Here is a 16,075-nt window from a genome sequence, read left to right on the forward strand (position 1 = left end):
CCTGCATTGTCGCGCCGCTCCTTGCGTTGTCTAGCTAGCAGGGTCATGAGAGCCGGCCGTCGCCATTGGCTGGAAGGGAGTCCTTTAACTGACAGGAAAAAGTCGATTCGTTCTTCAGTTGCATCCGACTATAGTGGGCTGCGGGAGAGAGCACGAGAGAATTATGTGTCTCTGTGTCCAACTGCTTCTCTAAGCGCTTTCTGTCGATGGTTGCGGTCATAGGGCATGAAGACAACGCACGCGGCTTGCTCGTCTTCAGCACGTATAGGTCGGAGTGGTCCGAGTGGAACTTGCGCATGCTCTCGCGGAAGACGATGCGGCAGCCACTCAGCGTCGGGTCCAGCAACAGCATTCCCTTGCAGCCGCCGTAGCGGATTTGTACGGCACATGGCTCCTCGCCCTCCTCTAGCTCCAAGGCGTGGTGGACCTGCGGAAGGGCGGACAATGAAGGCTTCTACGAACGACTATGTACTTAGGTCACTCCATACATTATACTTAAACAAAAATAGGAAAAACCGCCAGGACCTTGTCATATGCATGAGCTGCGGGATTACATAACCAGTTCCGTACCGGTACAAGCTTTCTCCTGGCGTGGTGCTCGTGTTTCACGTAATTAAGGTCACAATGGCCAGATCCGCTGGGTCATCATAACCAGAAAGGACACACTGCCGAGAGCACCGTCCCTAGACTTTCTAAACTGCAAGGAGGCGAGTTTTACTCAGGACATAGTAGTCACCACCGATGGCGACACTGCCTGCCGCAGAGGAAGTCTCGTATACAGATATCGCTGCAAAAATACCGTCCTATGCATCACAGGTTTCTGTAGTTCATGGAGCAGAAACGTATCCCATGCATGGTGCATGACTAGACATTTGACTTGGGCAGCATTTGGACATTGATGACACGTCCACTGCTCACAATACACAGGGTTCATGCTGGTGTATATGACAAAAATTCCAGGGTTTTCAAGGACTTTCGAAGCCCTCTGCGTGATTTTCAAGGACCACATTCCCAGTTAGAAATCCAAATAAGACAGATGTTCAGGGGTAGACAGAGGCGTGAAATAATGAGAATTCACTGAAAAAGGGGATTGTCATTGGAACCAATATTTTAACAAAGAAACTTGTCTTCGGGTAAAACGATGGCAACAGCATATTTCCGTTTTCAACCACTTCTCATCATTGTTTGTTACACGGATGACCACTTTCAGTTTGTTAGATGATGCAAACATTTATTCGCTAATGAAGCAAAGCAAACACTCAATCAGTCCTTAGGTGGCCCCAATTTGCTTCTCCTCAATTTTTATGTCTATGTCCAAGACATCCTACTGCTTGCTCTTGGCAGTCTTCCTTAGGATGTCCGACTTCATTATGCAAGTCAGGCCACTGGTTGCCTCTGCATTTTCTGCATACAAGTCTGCTGAAGCTGTCAATCCGCCTTTTTCACGACGCGACTGCGCATGCGCCCATCCCCTGGCGGCGGTGTCGCGAAACATATTGGAAGGGTCGCTCGCTCCACTCGAGACCGGTCGTAGAAGTGTAAACAAACCGGCTTCCTACGCGGGGTGCGTTGCTGCAGCCGTTGGGCGTTTAGCGCGACGCATTTGGCGATACCTACGAAATGTGTTGCATACGGCAGCAATGCCCAATATGTAAAGGGAAGTAAACTCGGATTTTTTCGCTTTCCGAGCGCTTCCCGGGACAGCCTTCGACGCGAAGCGTGGATAAAAGCAGTTCGCCGGCTCGACGATCGTGCCGCCCTTGGGCACCGTCAAGCACGTCAAGTGTGCAGGAATCACTTTGTGACAGGTACAGATGAGGTACTGTGTTTAAATGCGTGTGCAGTCTATCACGAAGTGTTTTATTCATGGGCAGGAAGGCCTCGAATGTCACCGCGGCACCCAGACTTCGTTCCGACGCTTTTTGCTTTCTCAAGCAAGAAGGCCAAATGGGCAAGTGCTGTGAGCCGCTTTCAATGCGCGATGGAGCGGGCAACGAAAAAGAAGCTACGAGAGCATTCACGCATGGTGCTAAAATTTTGTCATAATCTCCTATGGAAATTTCCTTGTTTATGCCACTACACCCTGGCCAATCCCCCTGTGTGGGTATGTGCCATGTATTAAGAGGCAGAAGAAGAAGGAGGTGCGTTATGCGTGTGTTCGAACCATATCCATGATGAAGAGCTCTGCGTGGTATCGCCGGAATGGATTAATGTGCGCCTCTCGCGCTCGTCTTTAGGGACGCGCATGCTTGTTTAACCAATGCAGCGGTGTGTTGTGGGAAAATACAGTGAAATGCTAACAGAGCTGCTTTGTTGCGAGTACGCTTGTGCTTTTATAGCTCGTGTAGCTATTCTGCAGCGCTTGAGCACAACGATTGCTTGTGAAAACTGTTGTCCCCAGTCGTTTTCTGTACTACGGCGTGCACGATGTAGTATCCACCTTTCATGAATGGCAGGCATATACAGCGGAAAACGCCAACCTCACTGATCGGGGATATTTCATTGAACATTATGTTCCGAATGTAGCCTTCATCTCTGAAGCGGCGGCCCTTGCTAGCTGGTGTTCGCATCGCATGCCGGATGATCGGAGATACTGAAGAATTTGCTTTTCAGTGGGCACCACAGCCTGCCTCAGACTTCGCACCAAGCCATCAGTCAACCCTAGAAATTCTCCAGGTACCAGGTGCTGCCCAGGACACGCCATCGTTGACAGATTCCAACAAAACGTGCTCCGCAGCGGCACTGAGTCCGGCCGGGTTGGGCGCGCAGTACCCTACCAGTGAGCTTCCAGCGTTGTACGCGAGGTGGCAGCACAGGAAAATGAAAAAGGCGGATTCTGCAACTACGGCTTCTAGTTTCTTTTTCCTCCTCCTGAGAGTTTCAATCTCTTCATCAATGCACCGTTTTTTCCGCTGTTTCGCATCTTCACGCTCCTGCTTTTTATGTGTTTTCAAAAAGGCACGGTATTGGCTCTTCGGAGAAGTCACAGATGCTCTCAATTCCTTAGTGATGGGAACATTGAAAATGCCACCTGCTACGTGTACAGCATCACAGCTAATCCGCTGTGAAATGCCCTGCGTCCATCACAAGTTCATGCTTCTTGCACGCAGCCATCAAGTTTGACGACTGCGATGGCGCTGGCTGTGGTTCATTAGCTTGACATTCAGATATCGTCAGGAAGCTTCTTACCATACAGCTACTCCCGGCGGCTTGCATGTGCTCTCTATGCTTTGCACTTTTTAGATGGCTTTCTAGTGCCGACTCCCCCATGACAGTGATGTCAAAATACTTACAGCAAACTTTGCATTTTGCCTTGTGCGGATTTGACATGTCCGACGCAAGCCACTCTCGTTAGTCGTCGTTGTGCAGCCATGACCTCTGAAATTTGCATTTTCCGGGCATTGTTTGCACGCACGTTGACTGGCACACACTACGCTGCAGACGCACAAAATGTCACGATACCGCCGCACACGCACACCCAAGCACTACACGGGCAATAAATATCGCGATACAACCGCACATACACATATCAGCACTACGCGCGCAGAAAATGTTACGATGGAACAGCACACGCACGCATAAGCGTTACACGTGCTCTAGACGTGACGATACAACCGCACACGCAAGCGCTAAACGCGCACAAAATGTTACGCTTCGACCGCGCAACCACACACACAATGGCGGCCATTTGTCTACTCAACTGGAAAATGGATTAGGTTATATTGGATCTTGGGGCTTATAACCGGCGGACATTACACTGAAGTCCTAGCCAACTTTTTTGGGACGCTACGACGGAGTCTGCCCGCCGTGTCGTCACCACCACCCATCACTTGAGCCTATTCCAATTTTCAAGGCGGCGTTTAGTTGTTTCGACCGCCCTGGCCTTGGAAAAGGCTTCTTGCTCATTCACCTCGCTGTCGGTCGTTTTACCCTCTGTCGGCTGACCTGAGTCGAAACCTAGCGCCTGCAGAAGGGTACATGTATTCGGTTGGCAGGGGTGGAGTGATCTACACAACAGAATAACATGCTCTATCGAATCCTCATCCTGCCCACACATTGTGCACATGATGTCCGCATTGATCTGGCCGGATACCGGGCTTGCCACTTCTTCGTGCGCAGCACCCCCGCTCGAGCCCCGAAGAGTAGTGCACTCCTAAGGTACCACTGCCAAGGGAGTTGTCGTAGAAGGGCTCAAAAAGTACACAGGAAATGGTTGAGAGGAAACGGTGGACAAGCCAGCGTCATTGTGGCTAGACGTTCACGAGCGTCCGCTAGGCACGCGCTTACTTGACTGTACGAAACTTACACTCTATTTTTAACAATATCGCACCGGGATTTCAGGTGGGTTGATATTTTATTAAATACAGTATTGTGCGTTTTTATCGCTGACACTTACAAAAATTTCCCCGCCTCAACCGCTGGCTCGTTTGCGGTGAAACTGCACACAAAGCTTGCGTATTATGGTAACATTTGTATCGTAGCAAGTTTGACAATGGTACTTACTTAGTTCAGGCGCACATGATGCGAAAACGTAAGCGTCTACGAGAGATCGGCGAGCCAAAACCCGCAGACGACGCTTTCTGGCTGAAAACCGGCAGTGGCGCCATCTGTTTTCGGCAGCGGAAAGCGTCTCGACTAGGCCGCCGAGGCGAGCGTTGCAAGGAGCGCGGGCCCTTTGAATAATCCGTTCGGCATTTGCTTCATCTTAAATATTTTCAAATTATAGCACTGAAAAACAAACCAATTCCACGCGTATCTCATTTGCCCGCGCTCCTTGCAACGCTCGCCTCGGCGGCCTAGTTGTGACGCTTTCTGCTGCCGAAAACAGATGGCGCCACTGCCGGTTCTCAGCGAAAAAGCGTCGTTTACGGGTTTTGGCTCGCCGATCTCTCGCAGACGCTTACGTTTTCGCATCATGTGCGCCTGAAACTAAGTAAGTACAATTGTCAAACTTGCTACGATACAAAAGTTACCATAATACGCAAGCTCTGTGTGCAGTTTCACCGCAAACGAGCCAGCGGTTGAGGCGGGGAAATTTTGGAAAGTGTCAGCGATAAAAACGCACAATACTGTACAATCACTGAATGTTAATTAAAAATAAAAATTTTAAAAATTCAAGGGTTTTCAAGCATCTTCGAAAATTCCAGGACCTTCAAGGCCATGAAAACAGTCCTATCAAATTCCAGGGTTTTCAGGGGTTTCAAGGACCTGCACGAAATTATTTAGACATACGATGGCCTCTCCTGTCCAAAAGAAGCGAAGCATTATAATGGGCGGCAGAGTTTTGGGAGAGAGTTCCTGTCAGGAAGTTGGATCGGATGAGATGGCTGTGGGAGGCGCGAGGCATGAAAAAAGGCTTCTGCTATTAACAAAAAAAAAAAAAAAACTCGCAGGACTGTGCCCACCCGTTAAGTGCAAAGTGAAACCATCGGTCAAGCTCTGTCTGCTTCCGTGACCTTCGGGATCCCGGCCGACGGACAGACACGCTGCGGAGGATGACTACTTTGAAGTGCGGTTTTGACTCGTGGTAATAAATTTTTTCTCTCTCTCCCTATCTCTGTCTCTCACACAGGACAGTTACCAGGTGTCCAACGCGAATGTATGAGCGTTGGCAGCGGTGTGACAACAATGAATTTTTCAGAAAGCCCTGCCGCTCCTTGGCACGCTGCCAATTTCTCTAGTCGATTCATGTCGAGGCATAGTAATTGCGCGGGAGCGTCTTGGCGCCAGCGAATTTCGTCGCTACCCGCGTGGGAGCAACTTAATTGGCGCGCGGACAAAATCGCCGCCGGCACAGCCACGCTTGTCTTGGTGACCTGAGCGACACATTAGCAAAGGTTGTAAGTTTACACTGGTTGTCGATAAGTACGATAATATACATACCTTGCGCAGCAGGCCGTGCGATATTCGCCCTATGCCGTCGCTGAAGATGTACTCGCGATGGGAACCATCGCTGCTGCGGCCAGGGGCTGCGTGGCGGATGTCCGGTTCCACAGACGTGTTTTGGCTCGGGACCGTTAACAGACCCAACGACTGCGAAAAAGCCTGCACGCAGGAAAAGAGGTCTCCCGAGTGGGCCACTTTGCCATAGCTGGCGGGCGATAATATTGGTGATACAGAATTCATGTTTGTGCAGCTGGGAGTTGTGAAACTTGTGAAACCTTTGCGCAAGTATAGAGAAGTATAGAGTGGCTTCTCAGCAGTAGAAAGTGTGTAATGGAAACAACACCTCCATAATAGGCATTGGTACTCCGAAAGGAGGCTGATTTGCCTGGTTAGATCTCCGGAGACAGTCCGCGCAGAGTCGCAATTTTTTATGAATGCTAGTCTTACTTTCCATTCCCCCTCTGGAGCATTTTGACACTCCCACATTCGATTCAAAAACGCGCAAGGCATAACTTATGATCTTGTGGATAATTTCACAGTCAGATATGAGTCACTGCACATTGCGCCTGATCCCTGCGGACCACTGATCAATGAAGGGCTCACATAGCTACAATGCGATCCAAACAAATATGGATTAATGCAATGCACCTGGCCTTGAAAGTGTGATGAACGATGGTGAATGGCAGAGATCGACACTTGGCTCAGCCTTCTTGAAAACAAAAGCTCCGTTATTAAAAGCGAAGAAGAGATTCCCTCACCCACTTTCGTGCGATTTAGTCGCTTTTCCCATCACCTCTCTCAACAAGAACGTGACTGGCCTCTGACCTGTCCGAGCCGTGCCATGAACTTGGGCACGCTGACGATGGTAGAGAGGTCGCCGATACCATCGCGTATCTGCTCCGCGGTGCGGCCCTGATTGTCGTGCGCGTAGAACCAGAGGCCGTGGCTGCGTAACTGGCTCGTCGAGCAACCCAGGAACATGAACCGGCGGCCACCAATCTTCAGGCCCGACGACAGCGGAGGCTTGATCACCTACAGAAAACAAGCCCAAGGTAAAAGTGAGGGACTAAATGGACGGTTTACATTGTCATTTCAAGGAGCCAATCCCATGCATAACTTTCCTTATTATCCTATCAAATATCTTCATGCAGTTATGTGCCCTCCTCTGCACTTCAGCTACATGAATCCATACAGCAGTGGAACGAAAAAGCGACGGTGAAATCAAATTAAAATAGGCAAATAGAAGCTCATCAATGTGAGACTGAAATGTAGCACTACTGCCAATATAGATTTGTCGCATGACATTTTGATTCCCTGTGTCCTTCAGTGCGAAAGGAAGTAGCCGCAATCCTCGAGTATCAGCGGTGTCTGTGCGTGTGAAGCCTTTCAGTAGCAAGTGCATTACCGGCTCACTTGGTGAGTGGACACGTCAGTCGCACTGTGAATAGGCGGCGCTGTCCACCTACAATTTGAGGCAGTTACACGCCTTTCCTTCTCTCAAAACATAACTGGATCCCCGAGTAAGAGGACACCTCAACAGCGCTCTGAGCTACGTGGCGGTGGTGTACATGTGAAAAAAAACAGTGCTTTCGCCCAGTCTTTTGTGCTTAGCAATGCTAAACCGCCAGCCATTTTTTTTACTTGAGACTTCAGATACTGCATTTTTCAAAACATTAAGCACGCTACGGCTACTTGTTCACTAGGCGATCATGAACCCCCCACATGAAGGCATCTAACACTACCGATAGAATAGAACTAACGGAGCTATCAAAGTTAATAAATAAGCGCAAGGTAGCCGACATAAGGAAGTTTAATATGGAGAGAATCGAGCATGCTATAAAGAACGGAGGTAGCCTAAAAACAGTGAAGAGGAAACTAGGCATAGGTAAAAACCAGATGTATGCATTAAGAGACAAGCAGGGCAATGTCATTAGCAATATGGATAAGATAGTTAACGTAGCCGAAGAGTTCTACACTGAGCTGTACAGTAGCCAATGTAATCAGAGCGCCAATGAGAAAGACAGCAGTGCACAGCAATGCGTCATCCCGCCAGTAACGAAAGATGAAGTAAAGAAAGCCTTAGAAGCAATGAAAAGGGGAAAAGCAGCTGGGGAGGATCAGGTAACAGCAGATGTGTTGAAGGATGGAGGGGACGTCGTGCTAGAAAAACTAGCCACCCTGTATACGCAATGCCTTATGACCTCGACTGTACCAGAAGCTTGGAAGAATGCAAACATTATCTTAATTCATAAGAAGGGAGACGCCAAGGACTTGAAAAATTACAGGCCGATCAGCTTACTATCCGTTGCCTACAAAGTATTTACTAAGGTAATCGCTAATAGAGTCAGGGCAACGTGAGACTTTAATAAACCAAATGATCAGGCAGGCTTTCGTAATGGATATTCCACAATAGATCATATTCACACTATCAATCAGGTGATAGAGAAATGCGCAGAATATAACCAACCTCTATATATAGCTTTCATTGATTACGAGAAAGCATTCGACTCAGTGCAAACCTCAGCAGTCATACAGGCATTGCGTAATCAGGGGGTAGAAGAGCCTTATGTCAAAATACTGGAAGATATATATAGCAACTGCACAGCTACTATAGTCCTCCATAAAGTCAGCAATAAAATTCCAATAAGGAAGGGCGTCAGGCAAGGAGACAATATCGCCAATGCTGTTCACCGCATGTTTGCAGGAGGTATTTCGAGGCCTGAATTGGGAACAGTTGGGAATAAGAATAAATGGGGAATACGTAAATAATCTGAGATTTGCTGATGACATTGCCTTGCTGAGTCACTCAGGAGGTGAACTGCAAATCATGATCAACGAGTTAGACAGGCAGAGCAGATCGATGGGTCTAAAAATTAACATGCAGAAAACCAAGGTAATGTTCAACAGTCTAGCAAGGGAACAACAGTTCACAATTGGCAGCGAGAGCCTAGAAATTGTGCCGGAATACGTCTACTTAGGGCAGGTAGTGACAGCTGATCCGGATCATGAGAGGGAGATAACTAGAAGGATAAGAATGGGGTGGAGCGCATATGGCAAATTCTCGCAGATCATGAGTGGCAGTTTACCAATTTCCCTCAAGAGGAAAGTGTACAACAGCATAATCTTACCGGTACTCACCTACGGGGCAGAAACGTGGAGGCTAACGAAAAGAGTTCAGCTTAAGTTAAGGACAACGCAGCGAGCCATGGAAAGAAAAATGATAGGTGTAACGTTAAGAGATCGGAAGCGGGCAGAGTGGGTGAGGGAACAAACACGGGTTAATGACATCCTAGTCGAAATCAAGAGAACGAAATGGGCTTGGGCAGGGCATGTGATGCGAAGGCAAGATAACCGCTGGTCTTTAAGGGTAACGGAGTGGGTTCCAAGAGAAAGTAAGCGTAGCAGGGGGCGGCAGAAGGTTAGATGGGCGGATGAGATTAAGAAGTTTGCAGGCAAAGGGTGGATGCAGCTGGCAAAGGATAGGGTTAATTGGAGAGACATGGGAGAGGCCTTTGCCCTGCAGTGGGTGTAGTAAGGCTGATGATGATGATGATGATGATGAACCCCCCAACAGCATACCGCGCTAAGAAAGTCGTCCTTGCAGGCACCCAGCGAAAAGGAGATGAGCTTGCAGTCGTCGTCCCGCACGACGATGCGCAGGGCGTAATCTGGGTCGCAGTGCTGAAGCAGGCGGCTCTTGCACACAAGTTGAGGGGGCATGTAGACGCGCCGAGTGGGCGTCAGGATCACCTTGCGCACCTTGACCATGTGGGACGGCAGCTCCTGGGCGATCACCGAGCCTGTGAAAACGTCGATGCGCTGCCGGTGCGCCCGATACCGGAAGTACAGGTGCTCCAGGGCACTGCGGAACCAGAACACCTGCGCGGTACCGCGCCACAAGGACACTGTTCTTGATATGCTGGATATTGAAGTGTTGCACAATGATCGGTAGGAAAAAGAGGCAATAGTGTTGATGTACAGAAAGCATTGAAAGGGACTGTAGTCCGAGAAGAAATGAAAAAAAATTTAAAAACACGATTATGTTCAGGGTTCACCGGCACTTCTTATGTGTAAAGTGAATTTTTTCCTCACTTTCCACCTAAAATGACACCTTGAGATCAAGCTCCACAAAATTCCTAAGCTACACACCGTTCACTTATCTGTGTGCCCCTATTATCACACAGTTAGCATACTGCATTTCTGCATGCATTCTTTAACCGATCACATGTCTTAATACCGAGTTCCTTGTATATCAAACTGAGCTCCTCGTTCAGTTCTGTAATATCGCGCACTTGTAGCCACCTTAAAGCAGCGCGGTCTACACCATTTCATGCAGCTCTGCACGAACATCAGAGGTCTCCCAGGCGCCCGCGTGGTGTTACGCTTAGACCTTTTGAATAAGCGCTCCCTGAACGTCCGTATGCACCGTACGCTAGCACAGTGAAAGAGATAGCACGACCTATCCCCTCATTTGTTCGCAACCGTTCAAAGAGCAGCTATATTAATATCAGCGTGCACACATTCCTATGCTATTTATCCGACGATCAGGCACACAATAAAAAATTTCCGACAACGGTGGCTCGCATGCATGAAAGCAGGCGTTATCCACATTTTTTGCGATATGCTGGGAATACACAGGAAACCGGACTTTGAATTTTGTAACGGAAAATCTCGTGAGCAAGCTTGGTCACGGCATGCAAAGTGCCGACAATAATGCAGATACAACATCTTTGGAAGGTTCAAGTGAAACTTTGCTAAGAAAGCAGCATGCCACTTCCCGAAGCAGTCTCTGGTAGTCCACACTTCCGCTACCATTACCCTATATAGCCTGCAAGCCGCCGTGAAGGAATGAGGCGGAATGCTGATGCCAACAGTGCACTACACTTGTAACAACTTCGTCGGGAAAGAAGCAGGTGCCACTCAGGTGTTCATCTTGGGGAAACTCGAGGAGGAGTTTAGAAGAACAACCTGCCAGGCTAGTTGTTTATGCATGTGGTTTACTCGGAAGTGCAAAAAACGGACGAGGGACGGAGTAGGGGACACAAGCGCTTGTGAACGTGTTTCTATGTCCCCTAATCCGTCCCTCGCCCGTTTTTTGTGCTTCCCAGTAAACCACATGGTGGAGGAGGTCCATCGCTTCTGGTCGGTCGCGCGTTCCCAAGAAAGAAGATATTGCAAACTTGAATGTATTTCTTTCAATTTAATTTCATAATTCGTTACACTGGCTTCCTAACGTTGCCACTGGCCTAATTTTACCATCACTATCCAAGAAAAAACCAGGTTCCACTGCTGCATACGTGCGCGTATAGTGTTGTCATGGGCACGAACTGAACATGCTCTGCTACATAAAACACATCTGTAGTTACACTCTAATTTAAAAAAAGCTAACAGAGGTTTAGCGCCTGTTTAACCTAGTGATATGAGCGAAAGCAATTGTTAAGCAAGGGTACATATGGTTTGGCCCTGGAGTCGGTCTGGTGCACGTGTTATCCATGGCGAGGCAGAGACCAAGCGCCAGCGAAGCAACTGTTTTTTGCAACCTTTTGCTAGACACGTGGCAGAGCAGCGAAGAGGCCCGGAGCGAGCGCAGCTGCGGCGAATCCACAGCGAGTTACATATTATGACGCTCCTTGCTACGCCTTCGTTGCGCCGGTTCAAGGTTAAACGAGCACTGAACATGACCTTGGGAGTTGTAGTGGGAAGAGTCGAGCTTTTACTCTAAGAACACGGTTTCTGCTGCTGTCTTGAGTACAGAATTCTGCAATAAAAGCTTACTTAACATAGTTCAGAAAACAAATCTCACTGAACGCCAGGCCAGGTGCGAGGCGAGCGGGCTACGGACATAAAGAGGGCCCTTAAGCTTTTGTTGTTAAAGCCAGCCTGAAAAACCGGGCTCTCACCTTTCCCTGGCTAAGCGAGAAATAGATCTCGAAGAGGGCTTCTTCCAGGGCACGGGGACACTCCTCGGCGCGCGCAGACAACTCGAGGAGCGTTTCCCGGCAGCTCTGAGCATCCATCGCCAGCTCATCGGTGACCTGCAAAGGTGGTAATCTACGTGTTGCGTTCGACAGTGCAGTTTTCAAGCGCCGTTCGAGTCGTACGCCCGCTTAATTCTCCTTCGCTTCGGGAAGCTCCCTATTGAAACCCAAAATGACACCGTAGGTCCGCAAAAATGCGCGCATAGAATAGTGACGCAGTTTTATATTTACGCCAGGTCATGGCACAGCGCGATATGCCAGAACCGCCAACGCAGCAAATCCCCGAACGAAGATCACCTTTATCCGTCAACAGCGTAGATCCGACCCATCGATGTAACCCTTACTTTGGAAGCAATATGCATTTACTCGTGATAATCCTTATTGATTCTGCATTTAAAATGGTATAGTGTGGTATGGGGGGAACATCCCGAAGTGACTTAGCCTATCAGGGACGTTGCAGTAGGCGATTGCCGAGTAATGCCGACCACCTGGGGATCTTTATCGACCAACGACAGCGCACACCGCTCGGGCGCTTTTGCCTTTCGCCCCTACTAAAGCGTGGCAGCCGGGACCGGAATTGGAACCCGGGTCCTCCGGGTCAGTAGCCGAGCACCGTAACCACTCAGCCCATGCGGCAGCTACGTTTAGAACGTACTTGACATTAATCTTGGAGGTCCTGTACATGGAAATTACGTGATGTACTTGATCCAATTCCGACGGATATAGAGACACGCAAAGGGTGTCTTGTACTGTCTGTCTTGTATGTCTTTTAACTTATTCTACAGAAAGCGAGAAGTTTGAAACAAGAAATATTCAAGAGGATCGGAGGTTTCACGCCGACGTCCTGGAACATTTCTATTTCGTCCGCTTTTGACCCTTGTTCTTGGGGTAGAGCTTACAAGAAATCCACGCAATGAGTTAAATCCCTACCTGAAAGCTCTCGGACCAGACGCTGAGCAAGGCGTACACGACGCCGAAGTCCTGCACGCTGGGCCTGGACACTGCCTTCAAGTCGCGCGCTTGCAACTCGCGCACCGGCGCGTAAAAAACCTGCGCGTTTTTGCGCGTGCGCAGGATCAGGTTGCAGAGAGGCGCCCAGTGGCGCGGTCCACTGAGCGTCAGGCGCATCATGCGACTTCTGCCCAGAACGTCGGCACCGCACTTGAAGGGTCCTTCACCGAACTCGACGGCCCGGTCCCACGGGGTGGTGTCTGACAGGTCGAACTGCGACAGGAAAGGTGGTGGGTGAGCAAGCTGTTGTGCGGCTTATTTTGAGGCTGACTCGAATCAATTTAATATTATTTCATGGATCAAGAAACAAAATCAGGTTAATGATGTTCTGGTTAAAATCAAGAAATCAAAAATAGCATTGCAGTCCATTGGCAGGGCACGCAATGCGAATGCACGATGACCGATGGTCACTTAAGGTAACAGAGTGGATTCTAAGAGAAGGCAAGTGTAGCAGTGCGAGGCAGAGACTAATATGGGCGAATGAAATTAGGAAGTTTGCAGAGATAAGGTGATCGCAGCTGCAAAGGACAGGGTTAATTGGGGATAAGAGCAAATCCTCTGTCCTATGCTGTCACAGTTACACTACTGCTGCTGATGATGATGATGATGACTGACCTAAGTTCAGCGCCCATAATCTACACTAATGGCTGTAATAGTAAGGAGCTTCTAGAGCCACCACTGTCATAACTTTATGTTTGTGTAACAAAAAACAGTGAGGTCACGACTGTGCTGCCACACTATCACTATGCCCTGTGAATGGGATAAGGATATATGGGCTCTTGCCCCGTCAAATTAAACTATTGGCATACCGGCGTAGTCGTTTTGGAACTTTTGTGTGGATTCCCATTGCCCGATGTCCGTTACTGCCTCTCGAGAAAGAAGGGGAGCGGGACATGGTTGAAAAAAAATTTCAGATACCAGTAACTGGGAAACAAAGGCTAGGCGGTTAGAGTGAAAGTGCACAAGGAGCAGAGGACGCAGAAGCGAAAGGATGTATGTCCACTCTTGGTAGTGGTCGTGAAGCTTTACACCGCGCTCTTTTAAGCAGCAGAAGTCCGGTGACGCCTAAAATACGTTTTACGCCCATTAACATTCCCTTCACCACAGCAGTCAGTGGTCCAGTTTTCTACACAGCTTTCCTTGCAGTCCTGCAATTTTCCGTGTTGCGCCACAGCTGCCCTTCTACGCAGTGATGTAGAACTCTACGACTAAAGGAAACTGTAGCGGAAGGGGAAACCGTAAGAGTACAGGAGTGTGTTTGTACACGGGTTTTTTTCTTTTAGTCCATTGAAAGCATTTAACGATATAGCGCTGCTCACCTGTGGCAGGTAGTCGCCCTCGCGATTGCACTGGCTGGTGGCGCTGTTGCCAGCGCACACCTTGTAAAGCAGCGGCGGGTGCAACAGCTGCAGGTAGACAATAGTGGATGTCGGCGACGTCTTGCGCAGAATGATGCGGAAGATGGTCGAGTACCGCACCAGCAGCCGGAACCGCGTGGAGCTACGCTTGCGGACATCCACGAAGTACAGGTACAACCCATTGGAACAGTGCTCAAAGTGTGCATTGCACTGCGTCACCTGGTGGAAGAGAAGGCATTCAGAAGAAGGGCCGAAACCGAATTATTCCGCTCCGACTGCGAAACTGCCGTACTTTTTAAGTATGCCTATCCATGTTGGTACAGTTTTGCACTTGCCAATTCATGCAGCGTGGCTAATACGTTCCAGGCCCTCGAAGAGCTTTATGTACTGTAAGCACAGTATATCAAACCCCTCCAGAGTCCTCTTTTAAGATTGACGATACATTTCCTCATCATTTGCGAAGTCATGCAACCTAGCCTCGTCACCCCAAATCGCTGCACCGTAAGAAAAATTGGACAACGAATCGCAGGTCGTTGATACAGGAAGTAGTACATAAAATTGGTTGTTTGAAATCATCCACGCAGTGTAAAGAACTCTCCCTTCCCCTCTCACTAGTGTTTCTAAATCTTTCTGGAGCCGCTCTTCACAGAATTCAATTCCCACAACAATTTAGGCTGCGCGCCAAGCAAGCCAACTAGACATGTAAGGAACCAGATGATGGATAAGGGGCCCATGTGCCAAAGTGCGTGACCATCAGGCCCGAAGCTCTGCTTTGCCATCACGTGCCCAAGACCTGTCCAGGAAAAAAGGGTTAGATTTAATGTGCCTATGAGCTGCCACTGCCTTCCAGAAAAGTGATGAATTGAGAAGTCCTCACTACCCTTCTCATATCCCTCTTATGACTGGGGCTCACAGCATCATCTAAACTATTTACCCAGCAGAAAAACACGGTGTTTTTAGGATACGACACTTTATGTCCTCACAGACTGCAATGCAGTTTATTTCCATGACCTTCCACCATGCAACCGCCACTGCCATAACTCAAACTTCTGGACGGACGCTGTCCGAAAACACCCTACGGGAACCTCATCTCACCTTAAAGCCTTCAGACGAGGTCAGCTCACTGTTGGGACAAGACGTCTTCGCAGATGAGCTTGTCCCATCTGAAGGGGAGGTAGACTTGACCGCTCTTCCCTTCTTTCCCCGCTTCACAGACATTGATTTGCCGGAGAGGGAGGACGATGACTTGGCCGACGAGAGTGGCGATGGCGGAGGCGGTATGGTGTTGGTGCTGTCAAAGTGCGCCACAAAAGTGTTGTACCCGAGGAAGCAGCCGAGGGCGAAAGCGTTTACGGGTACGTCCTTGTGCTCCGTGGATATCTGGGTGCTGTACGGGTCGCAGAACTCCTCGAGCTCCTCGGATGCGAGCCACCATTCAGGCGGGCCGGACTTGCCCGCAGCCGCGCCGTTATTAGAGGCGTTCTGGCATTGGTCGCACCTGCGGAAGTGAATGTAAAATTGACGCGCGGAACCAAGAGCTGGTACAAGCTTAAGAAGGCATGTGTTCTAACACAAATGGCGGTACTCTCACTACCCTAGCCACCTCAATATGGCGGCTATGAGCCCGCAGAAACCGATAGTTCATTAATTGCACCAGGCAAGAAACTCTGAATTGAAATGTCTGCATAAACACGCCCCCCCCCCCCCGGTTTCTGAAACTGAATAGACGGAGATGCCGATAATAATTTGCGCAGTAAGTTGTTTACGAAGCTCTACAACCTCTTCCTCTCGATCACCATATTCTGAGCAGTGCTTCACAATTCATCTGCATTGCTCAAATGG

General features: G+C 49.1%; 1 protein-coding gene across 1 annotated transcript in view; it reads right to left on the reverse strand.

Annotated features, from left to right (window-relative positions):
* The window catches only part of LOC144112834 (uncharacterized), a 32,125-nt gene extending 16,402 nt beyond the window's left edge, over nucleotides 1-15,723 (reverse strand). Inside the window, exons 1-8 of the mRNA XM_077645645.1 lie at nucleotides 15,329-15,723; nucleotides 14,195-14,452; nucleotides 12,795-13,088; nucleotides 11,787-11,921; nucleotides 9,466-9,765; nucleotides 6,712-6,918; nucleotides 5,884-6,045; nucleotides 241-427 (exon numbers count right to left, since the gene is read on the reverse strand). Coding sequence (XP_077501771.1) covers nucleotides 241-427; nucleotides 5,884-6,045; nucleotides 6,712-6,918; nucleotides 9,466-9,765; nucleotides 11,787-11,921; nucleotides 12,795-13,088; nucleotides 14,195-14,452; nucleotides 15,329-15,451 — 1,666 coding nt within the window. The 5' untranslated portion in view covers nucleotides 15,452-15,723. The remainder of the gene's footprint in view (nucleotides 1-240; nucleotides 428-5,883; nucleotides 6,046-6,711; nucleotides 6,919-9,465; nucleotides 9,766-11,786; nucleotides 11,922-12,794; nucleotides 13,089-14,194; nucleotides 14,453-15,328) is intronic.
* Between the last annotated feature and the right edge of the window lie 352 nt (nucleotides 15,724-16,075).

This window comes from Amblyomma americanum, chromosome 1 (assembly GCF_052857255.1).
Source record: "Amblyomma americanum isolate KBUSLIRL-KWMA chromosome 1, ASM5285725v1, whole genome shotgun sequence".
Taxonomy (NCBI): Eukaryota; Metazoa; Arthropoda; class Arachnida; order Ixodida; family Ixodidae; genus Amblyomma; species Amblyomma americanum.